This window comes from Protomyctophum parallelum (genome assembly GCF_964188405.1).
Source record: "Protomyctophum parallelum genome assembly, chromosome: 2".
NCBI classification, from domain to species: domain Eukaryota; kingdom Metazoa; phylum Chordata; class Actinopteri; order Myctophiformes; family Myctophidae; genus Protomyctophum; species Protomyctophum parallelum.
In genome coordinates, this window is record NC_139699.1 from 56,528,777 (window position 1) to 56,549,356 (window position 20,580).

The 20,580-nt window shown below is 44.0% G+C and overlaps 1 protein-coding gene across 10 annotated transcripts in view; it reads left to right on the forward strand.

The window, feature by feature from the left end:
• shf (Src homology 2 domain containing F) overlaps window positions 1-20,580 on the forward strand; it is a 169,030-nt gene that overhangs the window by 21,466 nt on the left and 126,984 nt on the right. For all 10 annotated transcript variants that reach the window (XM_083760175.1, XM_083760182.1, XM_083760180.1 and 7 more), the window contains exon 2: window positions 15,176-15,320. In XM_083760175.1, the coding sequence (XP_083616301.1) occupies window positions 15,176-15,320 (145 nt within the window). The remainder of the gene's footprint in view (window positions 1-15,175; window positions 15,321-20,580) is intronic.

Consider the following 20,580-nt stretch of genomic DNA (forward strand, 5'->3'; position numbering starts at 1 on the left):
CCTCTCAACGACCAAATTGACCCTTATGGGTCTGTACAAATGGAACCAAATGGACCCACAAGGGAAGGGTCCCATAAGGCCATAAAGGTCCATTTTGGTTTCATTTGTATTCTCTCTCTAGTTAAATAAGCACTGGGGGCTTTTACAGTGTTTAGAGTGGAGTTCCAGTGTATTATAGTTCAGTCACAGTGATTCTCAACCTTTTTTAATTTCAAGGACGCCCAGTTTTATGTGCATCTGCTGCATCAGTCCATGGACCTAAAATTGATGAACATTTTTTAATCACTGGGACCCTCAGTATAATATCGTTGCCGTCAGGCATAAACCTATTTCCATATTCTTACTTTGTATGTCTTTTTCGTGAATTAACTCTTCTTGATCATACCACAGCGTCACACAATAGTAGCATATCCAAAAGCTCAATTCGAAATGCCGTGCGAAACATCCCCAGACCCGACGTTGAAAAGCAGTGGCATATTTAACACAGGATGATCAATGACGGAGGGGGGGTTGGGGGGTAGGGTTCACCCTGGGCTGGCGTGCGAAAGCCACTCCGCATGGTTAAGAAAGTGCAGAGATCTAAAAGCGGCGAGCGTTTTTATGTGGTCTGAATGTTAAAGGAGGGGGATAATAAATAAGGCAACATGTAAAAAAAAGAGGGGAAAAAAAGAAGAAGAAGGAGAAGTGAGTTGTGGGGCTTTGAACGACACAGATGCCTGGGAGGGACACACATGTGTAGCTGCTGGCTGAGCAAAGGGAGATTACCTACCTCTGATCCGGTGGTGGGAAGTCACAAAGTACATTACTCATGTCTTGTACACTGAAGTACAATTTTGAGGTACTTCTTATACTGTACTTGAGTACCGTTGCTTGTGTGATATTTTATACTTCTGCCTCACTACAGATGCAAATATTGTACGTTTTTAACTCCACTACAATTATTTGTAGGGATGTATCAGCCACACATCGGCATGTTGTTGATAAGCATTACATTTTGCGTTGGCTACTGTATGTTGGTGTGTTGGTTATCTGCAGCCTACCAAGCTGTATATTCTGAACATTTATTTCTTGTATTGAAGATGTATTTGTTTCCCTGGCATAAAAGAGGGAAATAAAAAAAACCTAAACTAACTTATAGCGGTATCGGCTATCGGCTAAATTGTTGATCGGTATCAGTATTGGCCAAGAATTTCCATCTGTGCATTCATAATTATTTGACAGCTTTAGTTATTGGTTACTTACTATTTTAATTATATTTTATACCCTCATATGATATACAAGTTATGAGCTCGTATAGCTGAGCTGAGCTGATTTTCAACACTTTTTTTTAAATTCAAGTACAATGCAGGCCTTTTTTACTCAAGATTAATTATACAGTAGTCTCTGCCGTGTGGAAACCTCATATGTCCAAAACTGTTAACCTTTGAGCATTCAAATTCGAAGGCGGCAAAAGTAGCAGAAGTTATTCGCTTGTGGATCTGCTGATCATATGATCAAGTAGGGACTACATTTATGAGAAAACGCTACAAGTTCAAATATGGTGATAAGAGGTTTCTGCCAAACAGCAACCATACAACCGTATGTATTGCTACTAGGGATGGGACTTATCAATTAATTAATTGATAATTGATACGTTTTGATAACCTTATCTATCGATTAACTGGTTAGTTGATAAGAGGCGATTAATAAGAAAATCTGAGAATTTTAATTTCCCTCAATGTCTTAACACAAAACTCTACATTTTGCTGATATACAGAAAGAATGCAAAAGGCATATTACGGTATGTCTCGTCTGGCACGTCTCATGCAAAAACAGAGACGTTTCTGTGGCTCTTTTTAACAGACCCACACATGTGCGTTCCTCGGTCACAGCATCACATTCACAGAAAACCGCCCAATGATGGAACCGCAGAAACTTCGATTCATTGTTTACTGTTAAGTTTAACGGCGATTATTTATCGATTAACTATTAACATACCATGCTGCTTTTACTTGAAGACCACCACTGCGTCTGATCCGTGAAAACATACGAGGCCTGCATGTTGAACAGTTGAACATGCACGTGTCTGGAAATGTCGAAGTCCCGACCTTGCAAAAATGTAATGTTATGTTAGATTGTTTATCAGACTGAAGCTGCGCCGCCCTGCGTGAGATGCAGTCCACTCAGAGAGTGGGCTGGATGCATCCAGGCTAATGGTATGTCTGATGAAATAAAAGAGAGTCAGACAAGCAAACAAACACTGCAAAAGCTTCTTGTCTCAGCATTTCCTTTTGGGAGCAGGATGACTCAGCATAATACATTTCCTAATTACTTTAAAGTTTGTTTTGAGGAAAAGTAGCATGATTTTGAAAACTTTGGCACTCCAATTAGACTAAAAGCTGTGTCAGCGAAGCTTAATTTGCCTGAAGACAAACATTTTTTATTTATTTTTGTGCCGTGGCTGTTATTGGTCTAATTGCTTTCAGCTGGCTCCAGCCACTGATTGATTTAGAAAGAGCGACTACACAGTGACAATAACCATTTTAATTTGCTGCTTTTCTTCTGATTTCCATTGGCACTTTTCCACTATGAGAATGAACAGTACCCGTGCTATAATATAACATATTTCACGGGTCCTGGATTTGTTTCCATACACAGTACGGCTTGTGAGCTTGTAGATCTGCTATTTTCATTATTTTATTTTATATTTTATGGTTTACCCAAACTCCATGGGTTGTGAAATGTTTCAGGTTATGGAAGGTTATGGAAGATTCTGGGTTACTCTTCGCACGTGTGTGTGTGTGTGTGTGCGTGTGCGTGTGCGCGTGCGCGTGCGCGTGCGCGTGTGCGCGTTCAGTGCTCCAGCAATAACCTTGTCTCTCAGGAAACCTTTCAAATGAGGTCTATTATTGTCACAGTTGCATTGTGGGAGGTGCACTGCTCCAGCAGCACTGTCTTTGTCTGTGAAAAACCAGTTCTCTTCCACCCTTCTTGCTCATCTAATTTCCAGGGCTGTGTATCCCAGCAAGGGCTCCGTCCCTCCACGAGGGACGTTCCATTGAATCCTAACCAGATTTGGCTTCGCTTCTTACAAACCTAAGAAGTGTGTTATTGATATAGTAAACTGCATTATGTCAACGGAGAGGCCTGTGACTGTGATCGTGTCTCTGCTCAAATAAATTGCCTTGAGGCGATGGACATGTTTTCTTGCCAAGATGTTCTTTTGAAAACAAACCCCTGCCAAGTTCGCTCTCTCTCTCTTCTGATGACTGTTGACTGCATCAGAGAGTTTGCCATTTGATTTTTTTTTTGTAAGACAAGATAAGGTGGTCAGTCTTATCAGCAGAGGCAGTTGCAAAGGGTTTATGGGTTGCAGAATTCCGCTTTGATTAGTGGATGTCAGTCTGCTCAGAGCAATAGGTCTACATGTCTGTATAGCCTTTAGTTCCTCTCCTCTCCTCTCCTCTCCTCTCCTCTCCTCTCCTCTCCTCTCCTCTCCTCTCCTCTCCTCTCCTCTCCTCTCGCTTAAGCCCCACGGTCTGCAGCTTGGAGGGCCCTGTGCGAGACTATTTCATGCCGTCGAAACCCTATTCATAGGTCACCGTCTGACTTCAATATAACGCGACACAGGAACCCCGACCCGCTAGTGTCTTTGGTCGTCCAACAGTTTCTTAACCATTCAGTGGGAGGAGACTGCTGGCGGTGCGCTGAACGCACGCACTTTTCATTCACTGGTCGCACGAACGATTTGGCGTAGCACCAGGGCCCTCAGAGGGTTTGAGCCGTCACTTCCTCCGTTTCCCAACCTGAGGTCAGGAATATAATGTACTGTAGCAGATACCATGTTTACAAGTTCACACCTGCAAAACGGTGTGTGTAAGCCTGTGTATTGGCTGCACGTTTTGGTGGAGTCTCGTCTTTTTCAGACGTAAGAAGGCTTGGAACAAAAGGTTGGGAACCACTGTGACTGTGAGGAGTGGTGTTTTTCTTCCTGCTGAAGAATGAAACGAGTAAATGACAGCGAAATGCTTAACCCAATTGAACCCGCTAAGGTCTGAGTCATATAAGGTTATCGGTGTCTGAAATCCCCTGTGGTGCGAGACATAAATCACTCTAGTCAGTCCACCGATGTGGTTTCTTTTTTTTCCTACAGTGTACATCCATTCTGTGCTTCCTTTTTTGGCTGGATGTGCAGCTCGCTGGCCTTTCTGCTGGGTCTCAGGCACCGTGCTGGCCTTTCTGCTGGTAGCATTGTGAGCATCTAAATCTGTTATTTTCACTTTAATCTTTTCGTTCATTAATCGAGGCAATCGAGGCCACCAGGTCATGAGACTGGGAGGCCTGACCATTTACTGCCATCAATCATCAGAGCACCTGTCTGACCCCCCCCATGCCAAAGCGCCAGTGCTCGCCCAGCAGTCTGCCGTCTGCCGTCACCTAGGTGGATGCATGCTCTTCTCGCCCTCAGGGCGTCTAACTGTTTCATTATTAATTTAATAGTTGGTGCCAAATCGACTGCGCACAACTGCTCAATGGGTGCATTGCAAGGAAACAATGGAAAATACAAAAGGCGATAAGCAAAGTAAGAGAACAAGGTTCTACATGTCTTGGAAAGCTTCATCAGAGCTATTGAGGGGCAAAGTGCTTCCCATGGTGGCCCTTTCGGGTACTTGTTGAGGAAGCTGTGTTTCTCATTCACTTCAACGTTGTATGTCAGTCTGTTCATAGTCTGCTGCATTTTTTACGGCTTAGTGCTTAGTTGAAGTATTTTGATGCTCCAACAAGAAGTACTAACAATGGACTTAACCCATTTAGACCTGAGGACCATTCTAAATCCTGACATTCATTCATATTCAAAGATTTGCGCCACATTTTCACGATTTTTCAAAAATAGCAGACCTATAAGCTCGTAGCGCGCCAATCGGTGGTGCGCTATGAGCTTGTAGAGCCGCTATTTTTCAATAGCTAAATTATTGCGAACGCAGTGATTGCGAATGCAGTGAGCACTAACTATGAGACCCTGCAGATCGTGTCTGTCTGTCTGTCTGTCTGTGTGTCTGTCTGTCTGTCCCGCTGTGACACCACCCGCCCGCCAACAGAGGGCGCAGCTGTAGCACACACACACACACACACACACACACACACACACACACACACACACACACACACACAGTAGAAAACTTAAAAAAATTACTAACTAAAAAGAAATAAAAAGTAAGTAATTCATTCCAATTGTTGTTATTGCAATTTACGAGCTGCGTTCGCTTCCCGCGTTTGCGCGTCTTACTTGTAACATAATGTTTAAAACATCAAAAGGCGTTCCCGCCCAAAATGGGTTTTAATGTTGATTACACTTGTTCCAACGTGCAATAATTACCATAATAGCAGTACGTAAGTGTGTTAGCTAAATCTTAAGCCATCTGATCAACCTACTTTAGAAAACTAACCCTGTTGAGCCAGGGAACCCATTCTCTCTCCATTATGGGTTTCTAGGAGATTCCCGGCCACATATTTTCACTGCTAATGGAAGGACTGGGGCCCAATTTGGTTGTAATCCTAGTAGCTGTTGAATGCCAAAGTGGCAGGTGCCTGCTGCCATTCCCCTCCTTCACTAATGTTCTCCCCGTTGCTCTCCCGAGTTGGAATCAGCCTCATTCCAGCACGAGCCACCCGTGATGCATTCTAAGCAGCCCGTTCCTTCTCAACACTGCGAGTTTGCCTAAGAAACTGGCAGGTGTAAAAGGCCGGGCCAACTCGGGACGCCATTGTGGCTCTGGAATGAGAGTAATTGAGTAAGTGCTTTTATTCTCGTCTGCAGGCTATAGTAGTGATACGCCCGGGCTACCAGGGGGGACGTGTGTATGTGTCTCTCGAAGCCTTAGCGAGGTTGCTTTGTGCGAGGCTAAAGGCTTACATCCTCCTTGCTGAGTGAAGGAATGGTCCCCATGCTGAGGTCACTGCAGTCTTTGTACCGAGGGTGAATTTGACTTTCATGACAAGTGTGGCCTTGGCCGTGGTCCTGACACGCCCTGGCATGCCAGGAGGCAGATGGTGTGTCCCCGGGCAGGCAGGCATGCAGGCAGGCATGCAAGCAAGCAGGCAGGCAGGCAGCAGTGTTGCCATATTTTGCAAGAGGAAACAAGCGACCAGGTCGGTCTACGGAAACAAGTCCAAAAGAAGCGACCAGTTTTACCACTATACTGTATATAAGTAGACTATTTGAAAATAGCCACTTTTACAACAGTTTTACTGCCGGGAATGGATTACTCCAGGTTACTGTCGTTGCTATCTACGACATACCCGCCTTTTGTTTTATGTGTTTAATCCGCTGTATTGTAATAAATAAAAAGAAACTCCGTCTTCTTCGCGGAGATAGAGACTAGATGCTTTCGTTTTGATGACGAAACCGGAAAATCGTCACATGCTGTGGGCTGCTAGGGCTTCTGGGAAATTGAGGCCAATGCAAATTAATGGGGTACAACGCCTCATGCTCAGGCTCCTGTGCTGCGTCTTCCGGGTGCACCAAGATGGCGGGTGGTGCGATCGTTCATAACAAACGGAGGAAGCTTTTTTCGCTGGATTTTCACGGATTAAAAGCCCAAATAATTCAGCGTATGCTCTAAAGGTAATACAACAATCTCGGCAGTGAAGGGGGGTTGATTAAAATGCGGGTTACGCATGTAAAACAGTCAAACTGTTTTAATAAAACATTGGAGTACTTCTTCCATCACTGTTTGTGTAGTGTTAAAGTGGGGAGACATCTGGAGAAGTTTGGTAATATTATCCCCCTAACTACACCTACTGCATACTTGAGGCCCTCAGGAGTAGGATGCTGGTGGCTTAAGTGTCAGTTGCCTCAGGAGTAGGATGCTGGTGGCTTAAGTGTCAGTTGCCTCAGGAGTAGGATGCTGGTGGCTTAAGTGTCAGTTGCCTCAGGAGTAGGATGCTGGTGGCTGTAAAACTGGTCTTAAGTGGCGAGTGGTCAGTACTCTAAGTGTCTGGGAAAGTCTGTGAGGAGAAAGTGAATGAGTATCATCTGTACTCTGTTGAGGTTCCCTTAAGCAAGGCACATTTTGCACAATGTTTCATAGTAGATGACTGATGTGAGGCTGCACCACAGACGTTGGATGTTGCCGTAAAAAAGGAACTTGGATGATGAACAAATTTGACATCTGACCCAATACATGAGTCACCTTTATTGTATTCTTCACCTTTTTACAATCTATTAACAGAGGTTTGGCCTGTACAGCAATGATGGATCTGGATCTGCTATCGTAAAAATGGCAAACCTTAGGCCATCTTATGCAAGGTTTCTCTATGACACACAGTACAGTAATCTCGAAGGCCTGATAAGCCTTGTGACTCAAACAGAAAGTAAAAACGTCAAGATACAACTAGCATGGAATGTCCCTCGACTAACTTCATCATAGCTCATTTTGCTCCATTGTCTTTAACAACAACAGGTTTTGAAAATGTAAAACTGAATTGGGATCTATCGGTGTGATGAGAGAGCTCAGAGCGGGAATTGAAAAGAAAGACAATTTATATATTTTTTAAACTTCTCCAAACGAGCTCTGTCAGTACAATTTATAGAGGGGAAGTTACCATAAAGAGTAAAGACCATACTGTCATATCGCTAGGCATCATTTAATCAAATAGAGCTTTTACTCTCAGATATCCTTGAAATAGTATAGCTATTAAAACCCATTTTGGGCGAGAACCCCTTTTGGTGTTAGCATTATGTTATGCTTTATCTATTGGAAAATAGCAGATCTACAAGCTCATAGCGCGCCACCGAGTGGCGCGCTACGAGCTTGTAAGTCTGCTATTTTTGAAAAATAAAAAAACGACTGACATAGAAAGACATTTTTAGAATCTGATCTCAGGTCAGAATGGGTTAAGACTTTAAATTACCAAGATAAAAACGCATCCTTTCTGTTTCAGCATAATGTATATACAGTAGTTTAGCGTGAATCCAGTGTAATTCTGTTGAGCAACTTGAGCTTATTTTGACTCGGATCAACTGAAAGCCAAAGTGTATGCTGGGGCTTTCCCGTCCCTGCCTGCGCTCCGTGCTGGCATAAGAGGACTTTTGAGTCAAGGATATTTTCCAGTAGATAAGTGGTGTTTTGATTCCGCGATACAGGCCTCTATTTGTATCCATGTTCAACTCCCAATCAGGTGATGTCAGTGGTTGACAGTACTTAACCAAGCCTTTTGTGTCTCCCAAAGTAAAACTTCCATTAACAGGAAAGGCAAACACCATGTCATGTGTTTTGAATATTTACTATGCGCAACAGACTGTGATGAAAAGTAAGTAACTTCAGTAAGTGCATGTACTCAAGTGTTGTACTTAATACAAGTTTGAGGTACTTTTACTCTACTTGAGTATTGAAAAAATTTCAATACTTACTGTAGTACTTCTACTTTTTACTCCATTAAATGTATTTGAAACTTTAGTTAGAACTTACTTTTCAGATTTGATTGTCATCTTAAACTCTATTTTATACTTTTTATACTCTTTCAAAATCTGCCCTTCTGCAGGTCTAGAACGCATTCTCTGCAGCTAGATTTGCTATGTGTTTGCCAAATTATGAAGAACGGAGTAAACTGAATGAATGTCTGGGCTTTTGATCAAGCAATTAATTGAGACTGTTGCCAATCAGCTAATCAATAGTTTGTGCCGTCTCACCGCTAACTTAAATGTATATAATTGTATTTCACTGGAGGCCAGTAAGGCAGTATTAAAAATATGAATGATTGGAAGGCCCTGGGTTTGAATCCCTGAGTCAGGATGGGAAGAATTCTGCCCGGGATGTGCGGTCTATGGCTCTCATCTCGATTAACAACGAGCAAAGGACATGTATAGACTGGGGCAGCACCCAGGAGTGAATTCATGTTGTCTAACCCTGAATGTATGTGAGGTAGGCAGGGCAACTTCTGACAAAGAACCTGCTGAATGTATGTTAGGTAGGCAGCGCAACTTCTGACAAAGAACCTGCTGAATGTATGTTAGGTAGGCAGCGCAACTTCTGACAAAGAACCTGCTGAATGTATGTTAGGTAGGCAGCGCAACTTCTGACAAAGAACCTGCTGAATGTATGTTAGGTAGGCAGCGCAACTTCTGACAAAGAACCTGCTGAATGTATGTTGGGTAGGCAGCGCAACTTCTGACAAAGAACCTGCTGAATGTATGTTGGGTAGGCAGCGCAACTTCTGACAAAGAACCTGCTGAATGTATGTTAGGTAGGCAGCGCAACTTCTGACAAAGAACCTGCTGAATGTATGTTTGGTAGGCAGCGCAACTTCTGACAAAGAACCTGCTGAATGTATGTTAGGTAGGCAGCGCAACTTCTGACAAAGAACCTGCAAAATATGTTCCTTCCCGGGGAGAAAACAGAATCCTACCATGAATATAAAAAAATCACACCCGTGTAAAGTGAGAGGCGCTCGTATCATTATACCTCATCATACATCATCTCATGAACAACTGAATTCATGGGATTGGTTAGTCTACATATGACGTACATTTTCCCTTCATTGTCAATGGCATTTAATGTTTGTGTTGCCACAAATTTACGTCATATTTGACGGACATATCTAATTTCTCATTTTATTTTTTTCTTCTTTATAATTTTTATCCCACGATTTTGTAACCTATTTTTCACCCCCGTGTCAATTATCTAATGTGATCCTGGGCTCTACACACCCTCCGCCAACCTGGGGGGAGAGCAACGGAACTTGAACTTGAAATTTCTCCTTTCATTGTCAATGGCAAATATGAGACGTGTGGGGATAAAACTTACGTCATATTTGAGGCACATACGACCTCATTTCTCCTTTTCATTGAACGGAATTGAATTGAATTTGTGTGTGGACAAAATCTGTATAGGAGGCCCCGGCAAAATACAACTTTACGGCACACATCCCGGGCCTTGGTCAGTACACTATAGTGACTGAGCTACAAGATTCATTGTTGACCACACAGACGGATGGCCTGTGGCCTTCGTCCCTGCCATTTAAATGATTCATGTGTTTATTCGGTCAGGGTTACTTATTATCAGTCCTGGACCATGTCTCCCATGCCTGTATCTGTGGTGGGACAGGCAGCCCCACGCACTGAGGTCTCTGATGAACACGTCTCCCTGCTGCTAAAGTGTGACATGACTAGAGGAGAGGAGCTGAACGCCGCCACGGATGATTTATACTTGGTTTGGCGTATAAATCACACCAGTAGTTATCAAATATTTTCATGCCAAGGACCCGCGAATGGATATGTTTGTGGCCGGCCGCGGACCCCCATCTGAAGATGTTTTGTTGCCGGGGACCCCCAGAATAGATTTGGTTTTGAAAAAAGAAATCTATTATTCAAAAGTTTCCAAACTATATATAGTAACTATATAAAATAGCTGCTGCTCTGTGAGCTTGTATATCTGCTATTTCTAATAGCCAAAGTATAAAAGGATAAAGTGGTTGATGCTGCTAACTACTTTTGCTGTGGACCCCCTGGAACACCCCCCCCCCCCCCAAGGGCCCCATTTTTGAGAACCAATGCCTTTACACTGATGCATCATTTGGGAGTGAACGCCCGTGGACAACCGAACCCGGGACATTTTGCTAATCCCAACTTCAATGTAGTCTTGTGCGAGTGAGATATGTTATTATATTTGTGGTGCAAAGCAAAGCAAACCAGAACAGTGTTTGTGTTGGATCCCCCCCCACTCCCCTCGCCGGGTTTTCAAATGCACAGAAGCAAAACAGAGGAGGAACCCATAATTACACTGTGGCAGAGAACGTCCTGGTTATTTTCAACAAAACAGATCGTCGCTGTTGTTGGGCCTCGAAAACCTGTATGTCCAAAAACTGTTACTTTTCAGTAGTGTTGTAGTCAAGGCAACCTAAAGAGAGTCCAGAGTACAGAAAACAGTACAGAAAACACTGCAAGGCGCGTCAGCTACACTGTCTATAAGTGCCAGACAGCTCTTATAATTTGAGTGTGAATGGGCTTCTCATAATATGGCTATTATAATACATTCAATTATTTCATTGCATTGTAGTGACTCGAGTGGACTCGGTGGGGGAATCCCTTGGTCCGAGACCGAGTCAAGTCCAACAAGTCAAATTACAAAAAGAACCAGTGTTCCAATGGTCCCCAATGCAGTCATTTAGTCACAAGCTCTTGATAGTGGTTAAACATTTATAAAAACCCACATGCACTCATATCTACCGTACTTCTATTATGGATATTATTATTTGTGACACCATTATACAACAAAGCAGGGCATTCATTTTTGAAAAAGCACGTTGAAATATGGAGGTACAAGGTTTCTTCACAACACATGAGATGAAGAGGGGATAGTAGAGAAGGTGCATTCAACACACACACACACCCACACACGCACACACAGAGTGGCTGTTATAAAACACAGCCGCGGTACTTCCCCTTATCTCACAATGCCTAATCCATGTACGGTGTGTTGGAGGATCCGTGCACCAACATGCCTGCAACTGTGTCCCTGTGAAGACATAATCACCTTACAAATTTATACCACTTAACGTTTTTATTCTTTGTATCAGACCTGTAAAAGATGGCATGTCCGTTGAAATCCCCACAATTTAAATTGGTTTAGTGCTCCTGGATTCCCTGTGTGTGTGTGTGTGCGTGCGTGCGTGCGTGCGTGCGTAGTTGTATTAATGTACTTGTTGTTTTGTGTAGTGAGTGCCAAATGTCCTCACAAGTACAATTTAAGAGATAGACATTGTGAGGACAGTTGACCTGGTCTTCACTCCTCACAAGAGAAATGATTGTTTTGTGGTAATTAAATATATAGAGTTTAGGGTTACACTAGTCTCGCGTGGCCAGACTGTTGCCTCTCACAGTTTTCAAATGCTTCCGTCGTACAGTCTGGAGAACGGAAGCTCTGATGAGTAAGTGATGAAGCGCAAGTGAAGTTCCAGACTATATAGCATTCGGAGATTGTGGAATAGTTGTCTGGCTACGCACGACTAGGGTTACACTTACTGACACTGTAAGGAAAGGATTCAGGTTACGCTTGTCGCTTAGGCATTTAGAGGTTAGGTTTAGGGGTCGGGGTCAATGTAATGCCTGATGCATACTTGGATGTGCTCAGGTGTCCTGCAACGGAAATAGCTACATACACACTCATTATGGTTACAACTAAATGCCATTCATAAAGTTGCTGTCCTAAAATGCTGACGTTCTCACAAGTATAGTAATACAAACGGTCGTGAACTTGTGTGTGTGCCTTTGGATCTCGCAGGTGTGGCCCCTGTAAGATTAGTGTTTGAGAAGCGTGTGGTAAGGCAGAGCATGGACCATGTGGTTTCTTCTGTCCACCTATTCCGCAGGACCCTCAGTCTTCTCTAGAACAGTGGTTTTCAATCTTTTCATATCAAGGTCCATTATTTATTGTGCATTTGAGCCACAGACCACCGTTTGATGACTCAAACCGTAGAATATTTTGTCGTCGTTGGATGAGATGTTGCTGTATTGATGTTGGTACCATAGGAGAGATAACAGGCAAGCGTTGATCAAAAATAACAATTCTTCTACATTCTCCAATTGTAGACTTCTAATGTATATGTTTAACAATACTTACATACTTTACACTCTCAAGAGTTAAAGATTTAAAAGGGTCCATTTGGTTACCAACTCTCCATTTAGCTGGGGACCACCTGGAACCCCCTCAAGGACCACTGGCTAATTGCTCCCGGTGTGCTAGTTGGTGCCTTGCATGGTTTCCGTTGCCATCGGTGTATGAATGTGTGTGTGAATGGGTGAATGTAATGCACAATCTCTGTAAAGCGCCTTGGATAAAGGCGCTATATAAATGCACCATTTACCATTTACCATTTATTAAACCCACACACAAACACACAGGTTTGTGTGTACACTACAGTATGTTCGTTCGTATATAAAAGCACGCTTGTTTGTGTATTAAGGAGGCTGACAAGGCTAGACTGACGAGGTGGAGTGGGTCAATTTGCATAGACTTGTCTTGGACCCATTTAGAATGCATTGTGTGACAATGTCGATGTACCAGTTAAGGAAAACAAACACTTTAATTGACTACTGTACATTACCCCCATTACTGTACATTACATCACCCCCCCCAACACACACACACACACACACACACACACACACACACACACACACACACACACACACACACACACACAGTATATGAATTGCCAAATTGGAGACGAGGCTAAATGTGAAACTGTGAACATAACAGGAGAGACTATGACGCCTAGTTTTTAATTGTAACATTTCAATATTAAATAGCAATGTAGCACTAACATATCGAGTAGAGCAGCCTATATATGTTGACATGTTTGGGGCTTGTAAAGTGTGTGTGTGTGTGTGTGTGTGTTGGGGGTGTGTGTTAAGGAATAAGGATTCTTCTTTTTCGGGGGTTAACCGTTTCTATTCTTTCCATTTTCTGCTCTTATGTAGTCATTGCCAAATCCGTCCATGCGTGCCGCACTCCCTGAACCCGGCCCCCTAACGGTGGTGAGCGAGTGTTCTTACCTCTCCGCAGACGTCCCCCTCAAGGAAACCCTCCATCACGATGCTTAATGGTTCTAGGACCTGAGGCACTCCCGTCAGTCCTCAAGGCCGCCAGGCTTTGGGAAATAAGACTCCTCTAAAGACAGTTCCTTCAGGAAAAACAAAAAAGTATTTTTCCACCATTCTGTTTTGAAAGCCAGCCAGGCCCAACATCCCTCCAGTCAAAACCCATCCTCATTAGATCCAACAGGGTCCAACCACCGGACAGATGGCTGGCTGGCACCCCCCTCACCCCCCCACCCCTCGCCCCATTTAAAGTTTAGCCTTTTTCTTTTTACTTCTTACTACTTAATGTGAAGTATCATTCTCATGGGGATGAAGAGAGAATATAATTTCTTCAGGGTGCAGTGTGGACGGAAATCGTTGTTCCATTCCCTAAAGGTTCGACCATATTTCTGGGTCTTAGGACATCCTTCCCTAATAGCCCGTCTTCTATACACATTTCTCAGGGTAGGGGGAGAAAAAAAAGAAAAGAAGAACTGGACTGCAATTAGCCATGGCTGGCTGCCAGTGTGCTATAAATCTTGCCAGATTGTTTCTCTTAAGGAAGTTTAGCATTTGTGGTCCTTCTGTGCTGCTCTGCCTTTTTTGAAATGCAGGCCTGTCACTGGCCTGTCATGTAATTAGAGCAAGCGGCAGTAGCTGCAGACTGTGCCATAAGTGTAAGTTTGAGGCGCTGCGGTGGTTGTGCTGAGGCACATGGAGGTGGAATGTTATTTATGTGTCTCCACTGCCTTCACTCCGTTCGTCCTCTCGGACTCCCGGTGTTAGTTATGTGTGTGTGTTTGTGTCACATCATGTCACACTGTCTTCAGGCCGCAGCAGCAGCAGTTTGCTGTCATGCGTGCTCAGTGCTGTGTGACTCCCCTGGAGGCTTCTTGGACAACCAACCGACCTGCGTTTAGGGTGCGCAAAAGAGCTCCTATTGCTCTTTATCGCAATCTCCTTTCCTTTCTCCCCCCTTCTCCTCTCTGTGGTGTAGTCCTTTTTTTTCTTTTTTTTTAGCTAAAGAAAAACAAAACACAGGATTGAAACGGGTGGAACAATCAAAAAGAGGTTATGTACATGTCTGTTATGTACATTTGCATCATATGCAGGTCCTTCTTTCTACTTTAGAACATTGGCATGAACACATGCAGGTACTTTAGAACATTAGCATACATATGCAGGTGTGTATACCAAAAAAAAGTTGCATCAGTTGCAGTGTTCAATAGGCAGGGGACCTATCTTGCGACACCCTTACGCCTTATCCCTAAATGTATTTGCCATTATTATTTTTTTACTATTTTGAAAAACATTTAAATATAGTTCAACTCACATTGTGAGCTTGTAGATTGGCTATTTGAAGTTTTGAACTATTTTAAAAGGTTTTTGAAAATAGTAAAACATTGCAAATTAGTAGGGGAGGGGTAAGGAGTACAGATCCACACAGTTCACATAATAGGTAAACCCACATCAGGTAAAGACCACGCAAGGTATACAATTTTTGTTTTCCACAACGTCAACAATAAACAGGTTTCATTTCTACAGCAGTTACCCGGTCACTCGGTTCAGAACATACGATGGATTTGAAAACAAACGTGTCGTATTTCCTTCCCACAGCTCATCATCCTAGAAGACTATGCGGACCCGTTCGATGCTGAGCAGGCTGGCGGAACTCAGATGATCGCCACAGAGAAGGTGACGAGTCTGACGACGGAGAACGACGGCTACATGGAGCCCTACGAAGCCCAGAAGATGATGGCAGGTAAATAATGAACCGATCTTTGCTCTCCCCCCTCTGGCTCTCCCTCTGGCGTTTTGTCGTTGTGCCATATGTTGTCTGTCTCCGTTCACCTTCACCGTCTGGGTGGTGTGACCTGTAATGCAACGGTGCCTTTGTTATCATGGCTGCGCCGTAGAATGTCTTTGGACGGGGGATAATTAACATGTGGACGTGGTTGGCCATATGTTGGCGAAATGGTCACCGCTACTGAAGTAGTCTCGTATAGCCAGACAACTATTCCACAAACTCCGAATGCTACAGTATTTAGAGTCTGGAACTACTAATTGATATGACATAACTGTCATAGACTTTTATAATTGAATGAATTGATTAGTCGGAACTTACTGTAACCTTTTATTATCCTACTTCTTTGTGCAATTAATCCTGGCGGTGTACGTGGATAGCGAAAATAGCCCTTCTACAAGCTCACAACACGTCACATCGCCATGTGTTGTGAGGTTGAATATCGTCACCACTTTTCGCTATTTCATTAAATTAATAAATACTATTATTGTTCATTGATCGTAATATTTGCCCAAAAGGTTGGAAAGATATTTGTTTATGGCATCGTGACTACGAGCTGTGCGGCCTCTTTCCTTTCTTAGTAAAAATGTGGGGGTCCTTGGCATGAGGACGTTTGAGAACCATGCACAGGTGCGGAGACGAGATACATATTATACTTTTCAAGTGCAGCAGTTGGGGGCGGGGCTCCTAACGAAGTTGCATTAATTACCACAGTGGTTTTCAACCCTTTTCATATCAAGGCCCATTATTTATTCTGCATTCGAAGCCACGGACCACCGTTTGATGCTCCATGCTGTATTGATGTTGGTACCATTAGGAGAGACAACAGGCAAACGTTGATCAAAATAACAATTCATCTACACTCTCTAATTGTGTAGACATTGTGAATGGACATTTGGTTTCATTTTACACTCTTAAGAGTTAAAGACCAGGGTTAAGGGTAATTTGGTTGCCAAATCTCCATCATTTAGCTGGGGACCACCTGGAACCCCCTCAAGGACCACTGGTGGTCCCCGGAGTCCGGACCACTGGTTGAGAACCACTTTGTTAGCAGAAAAGCTGCCTGAACATGTCCAACGAATGCAGAGAGATGTTTATTGTGCGTTCACAATCACAGACGGACCACTTAGCCGGGTTTTCCAGGAAGACAGTTTGTTGGAGAACCAACAATAGCCGCTTACACAAGAACTCGGGTCGAAACCGCATTGTCTTCGCCGCTTTTGTCAGCGAAACATGCTCATTCTGTGGCTAAACAAGCAAACGGCGATGACAAAAGAACAAAGCATGAAACGATGGAGCATTTATCAGAAAGAAATCTCGTGGCAGTCAGTCAGTGCTGCATGGGTTCCCTATCGAATGAAAAAAATAAAAATGGAAGCACGCCTTTGTGTTCCAGAAAGGAATGTGGGAATGAATGTCACAGCTCAAAGCGCTGCTTCTTCTACGATTGGTGTGTGAATACCAGGTATATTGGTGCAGAGCTTCTTCTGACACCGTCATGTTTCGTTCCATATTACTGCATTGCTGCCTCTCCTGCTATAGCCCGGTTCTCCTGTCCTCACCCCCCCCCCCCCCCCCTTCTCCTCCATCGTTTAATGGGGCTGCAGAGTGCAGACTATCTCTTGTTTTCATCTGTCTTTCTGTGTTGACCTCTGCCCCAGTCCCAATACAACGATCCCTGATTTATGTCCCTTCTCCAGATGAACAGAGCTGTAAAAAAAGGGGGGGGGGGGGATATAAAGGAGAGAAAAAAGTGCAGTGGAGTAGTTTAACAGTTTCGACTCACGCTCAGGGGGGAACAGGCTTTTCTTAATTCATCCAGAGACGGCTCAACTTTTTTTTTTTTTGCTCTGCTGACAAACGGAGAGAGGCGCACACGGCGCCGGCAGCTATCTTTTGTTTAGCCGTGATGAAGTCCTCAGTTTTGCAAGCGAGGAGGATATAGTTGTGCTTGTCATCTGAGAAGCCTTGAGGGGATTGTTTGTTGCCTATGCCTGCTCTCTCTCTCTCCTTGTAAGGCATTCCTATTGATTGCCAATTGTTCTGCTTATGTTCTGTTGTTTTGAGTTTTGACTGAGCTGTCACAAGGCGCTGCTTGGAGGGATAGTGCTGTCAATGTGGATTTATTTCTCGTGTCATTAATATTTCTATAATAATCCTGGGGATTTGTTCTCTCTCCAGGACATGGATTGCTATACCTCTGGTTTTCTCAGTTTTATCGCGCCTCTGACAATAATGCATTGCGTTCTAAACGCGCACGCATGAACCTCATTCGCGGACCTGCAATGGCCCTCAGCTCTGTCTCAGGGCACGCTAATACAGACCATTAACGTCCAGCAGGAGCATTGGTGAAGAAGGCAGCCAAGGCTTCAAGAAATACTTGCTGTTTGTTGAGGGTCTTTAGTGAGGGGTGGTCCAAAGAGCTCAGCAAAACTACCACTTACAGTTTAACCACAATTGACTATAGATAGTAGAAGTAGATTATCATGATTGTATGATAATGTTAATAAACTCATTATAATATACTGTTTTTGAACATTTAACACCTATAACGACATGCCTATAGGAATACCAGTTTGAAAGTGTTTAAAAAAGATAAAAAATAACAAGAGTTCTGTGACATCAGGACCTTTTTCCCCCCATTTCCTGTAAAGTACCGGTAACTGTTTTGTGACATACTGTGCTGTGCAAGGACGATCAGCGACGATATGCTGAGAGATAGATAGATAGGCTGTGATAAGCCATAATTGGCTTCCAATGTCAATGCAGTGACAGATTGCCTGCATGGGTTCTCTGAAGCGTCTCTATGGTCCCCTGTAATGGCTGAGTTTCCACTAACAGTGGAGTAGAGTGTTTTTTCTGACAGTGAGTCTTATAGGACTGCTGATCACAGAAGAAACCATTGCATAGCCATAGACCACTGCAGAGGAGACTAAGGGCCGATTCATACTCCTATTTTACAGCTGTTTCGGCACTGTAGTGCCGAAATGATTTCGGCTCGTCAGAAGTTTTCAGTAGCACCGAAGAGCCGACTTTAGGACGGTACCTGCCCCCCCCCCCCCTCAAATGACGTCAAATTGTAGGCTCTACAGCACCGAACCGACTTTTATTCGGCTCTAAAATAGGAGTATGAATCGGCCCTTAGGGACACACGCAGCCAGTCATGGGAGCGGTGTGCACCGCTCAAAAATGAATATGGCTTAAAGGGAGGCTGGTATATCTCTCTATCTCTCTGGCTCCCTCCCTAGCTCTCTGGCTCTTTATGTCCTTGCCTCTCCCTCTCTCCCTCTCTCCCTCTCTCTCTCTCTCTTCCTCCCTCCCTCCCCAGACTCATTGTAGCCTCTCTGTATGACCATTTGAATTGCTAACAATGTCAGTCTGCCTCCTGGTTGCTCCTCAGTTGCCAGGCTGTCTGCTACACAGACCATTCATCTGCTTGTAACGGCCCTGCTGTCACAATCATAATTATGGCTGTATTCACTGTGTACAATATAGCTACACACACGGATCTGACGTGACTCCATACACTGCACGCAGTACAGTAGAGTGTATCCCTTGTTCTCAGGGCAACAGTGACTCAGGGGTATAGAGTGGCCGGATGGGAACCGCAAGGTTCCCAGTTCGAACCCGGGCTCCCCCAGAGTTAGTGTCGAAGTGTCCTTGAGCAAGACTCTGAACCCCTGTTGCCTTGCATGGTTTCCTCTGCCATCGGTGTATGAATGTGTGCATGAAGGGGTGAATATAATGCACAATCTATCTACCACGCCTTCGATAAATGCACCATTTACCATTTACCCTTGTGGTTCTCAAAGTAAAGACCACCACATTCATACTGTATGTATTTGGCCGCGGACCCCCATTTGAAAAGATGTTGTGCCAGGGACCCCCAAAAGTGAAAACAGCCGATCCTCAAGCTCACAGCTCACAGCTCATTTTATTTTGTGGCTATTCAAAATAAGTCTTAAACTTAAATGTTTAAACTGTTCCTCATTTTTGCTGGGGACCCCCTGTAACCATCTCAAGGACCCCTGTGGGTTTCCCTGTGCCACACTTTGAGAACCATGCTCTTGGCACTGTGAAAAGTTGTCCATTTGCCACCATAGACATTCATATCACCCTCACCCATCAAGATGTTAGTCCCATATAACCTCCGCATCCAATAATGGTTTCTTGTAAAAAAATAAAAATAAAAAAAAAAGTGTGTCAAATTAATTAGAAGAAGCAGCGTACGGGTGATAAATCACAAAGTTGTGATTCATTTTCTTTTTTGTATTTTATTGGTATGGGTTTATTGCTGGGGGTGTATACGTGTCTCACCAGTGGACCAGCCTGCAGGGCTCAGCTTTCAACAGGAGACTGAATTAGCCCGCTCTGCTGTTGGTTTGGCCTTATCTCCCCGTCTCCTCAAACACATGCAGCCATGCCTGCATAGGTAGATGGATGGTACCGTACACTTACTCTGAAACTGCAGATAATGGAGGTACAGCACGCACACACACACACACGCACACGCACACGCACACGCACACACACACACACACACACACACACACACACACACACACACACACACACACACACACACACACACACACACACTTACACACACTTAACACCTCCTCTTTCCTGTCTCTCCACTGTACCATCCAATAATGGGAACAGTGCAAAGCTGTTGTGAGCTAGTAGGTTGCCTATTATCGCTAATTCTTGTACGAAACTTACGTCGCTGTACCGTCGCAGTAACCTCTTATCTCCATATTGTAATGGTGCGTACGGTACTTGTGTGCGTGCGTGCGTGCGTGTGTGTGTGTGTGTGTGTGCAGCTCCAAGGAACGCGAGGTTGGGAACCACTGCAGTATACACGGCACAAACAACTTTACAGTTCCAGGTAAAAACGGAGAGCAAACGCGGTGCTCTCTTCTTCCTTTCTCACACTACAACGGTAGCCTCATTATATAACAGAAGGCAGAGGAACAACGTTTCTGCTGTTTAATGGACTCATTTGCAACCCCATGAATTTTGATAGTGTGGTATTTAAAGGATTCCCACGGAGAGAGCCGTGCCTCAGAGGTCTGCCGCGCGCATCGTTTCACAACTCCGCCGCATGCATAGTAGTCTGAACCCAAGAGTCGCTATAATTGCTGTTGGAAATGAAACGTGTTTATCGTTGACGTCGTTCGTTTATGATGTGATTACACGATGTTGACAGTTTGACACA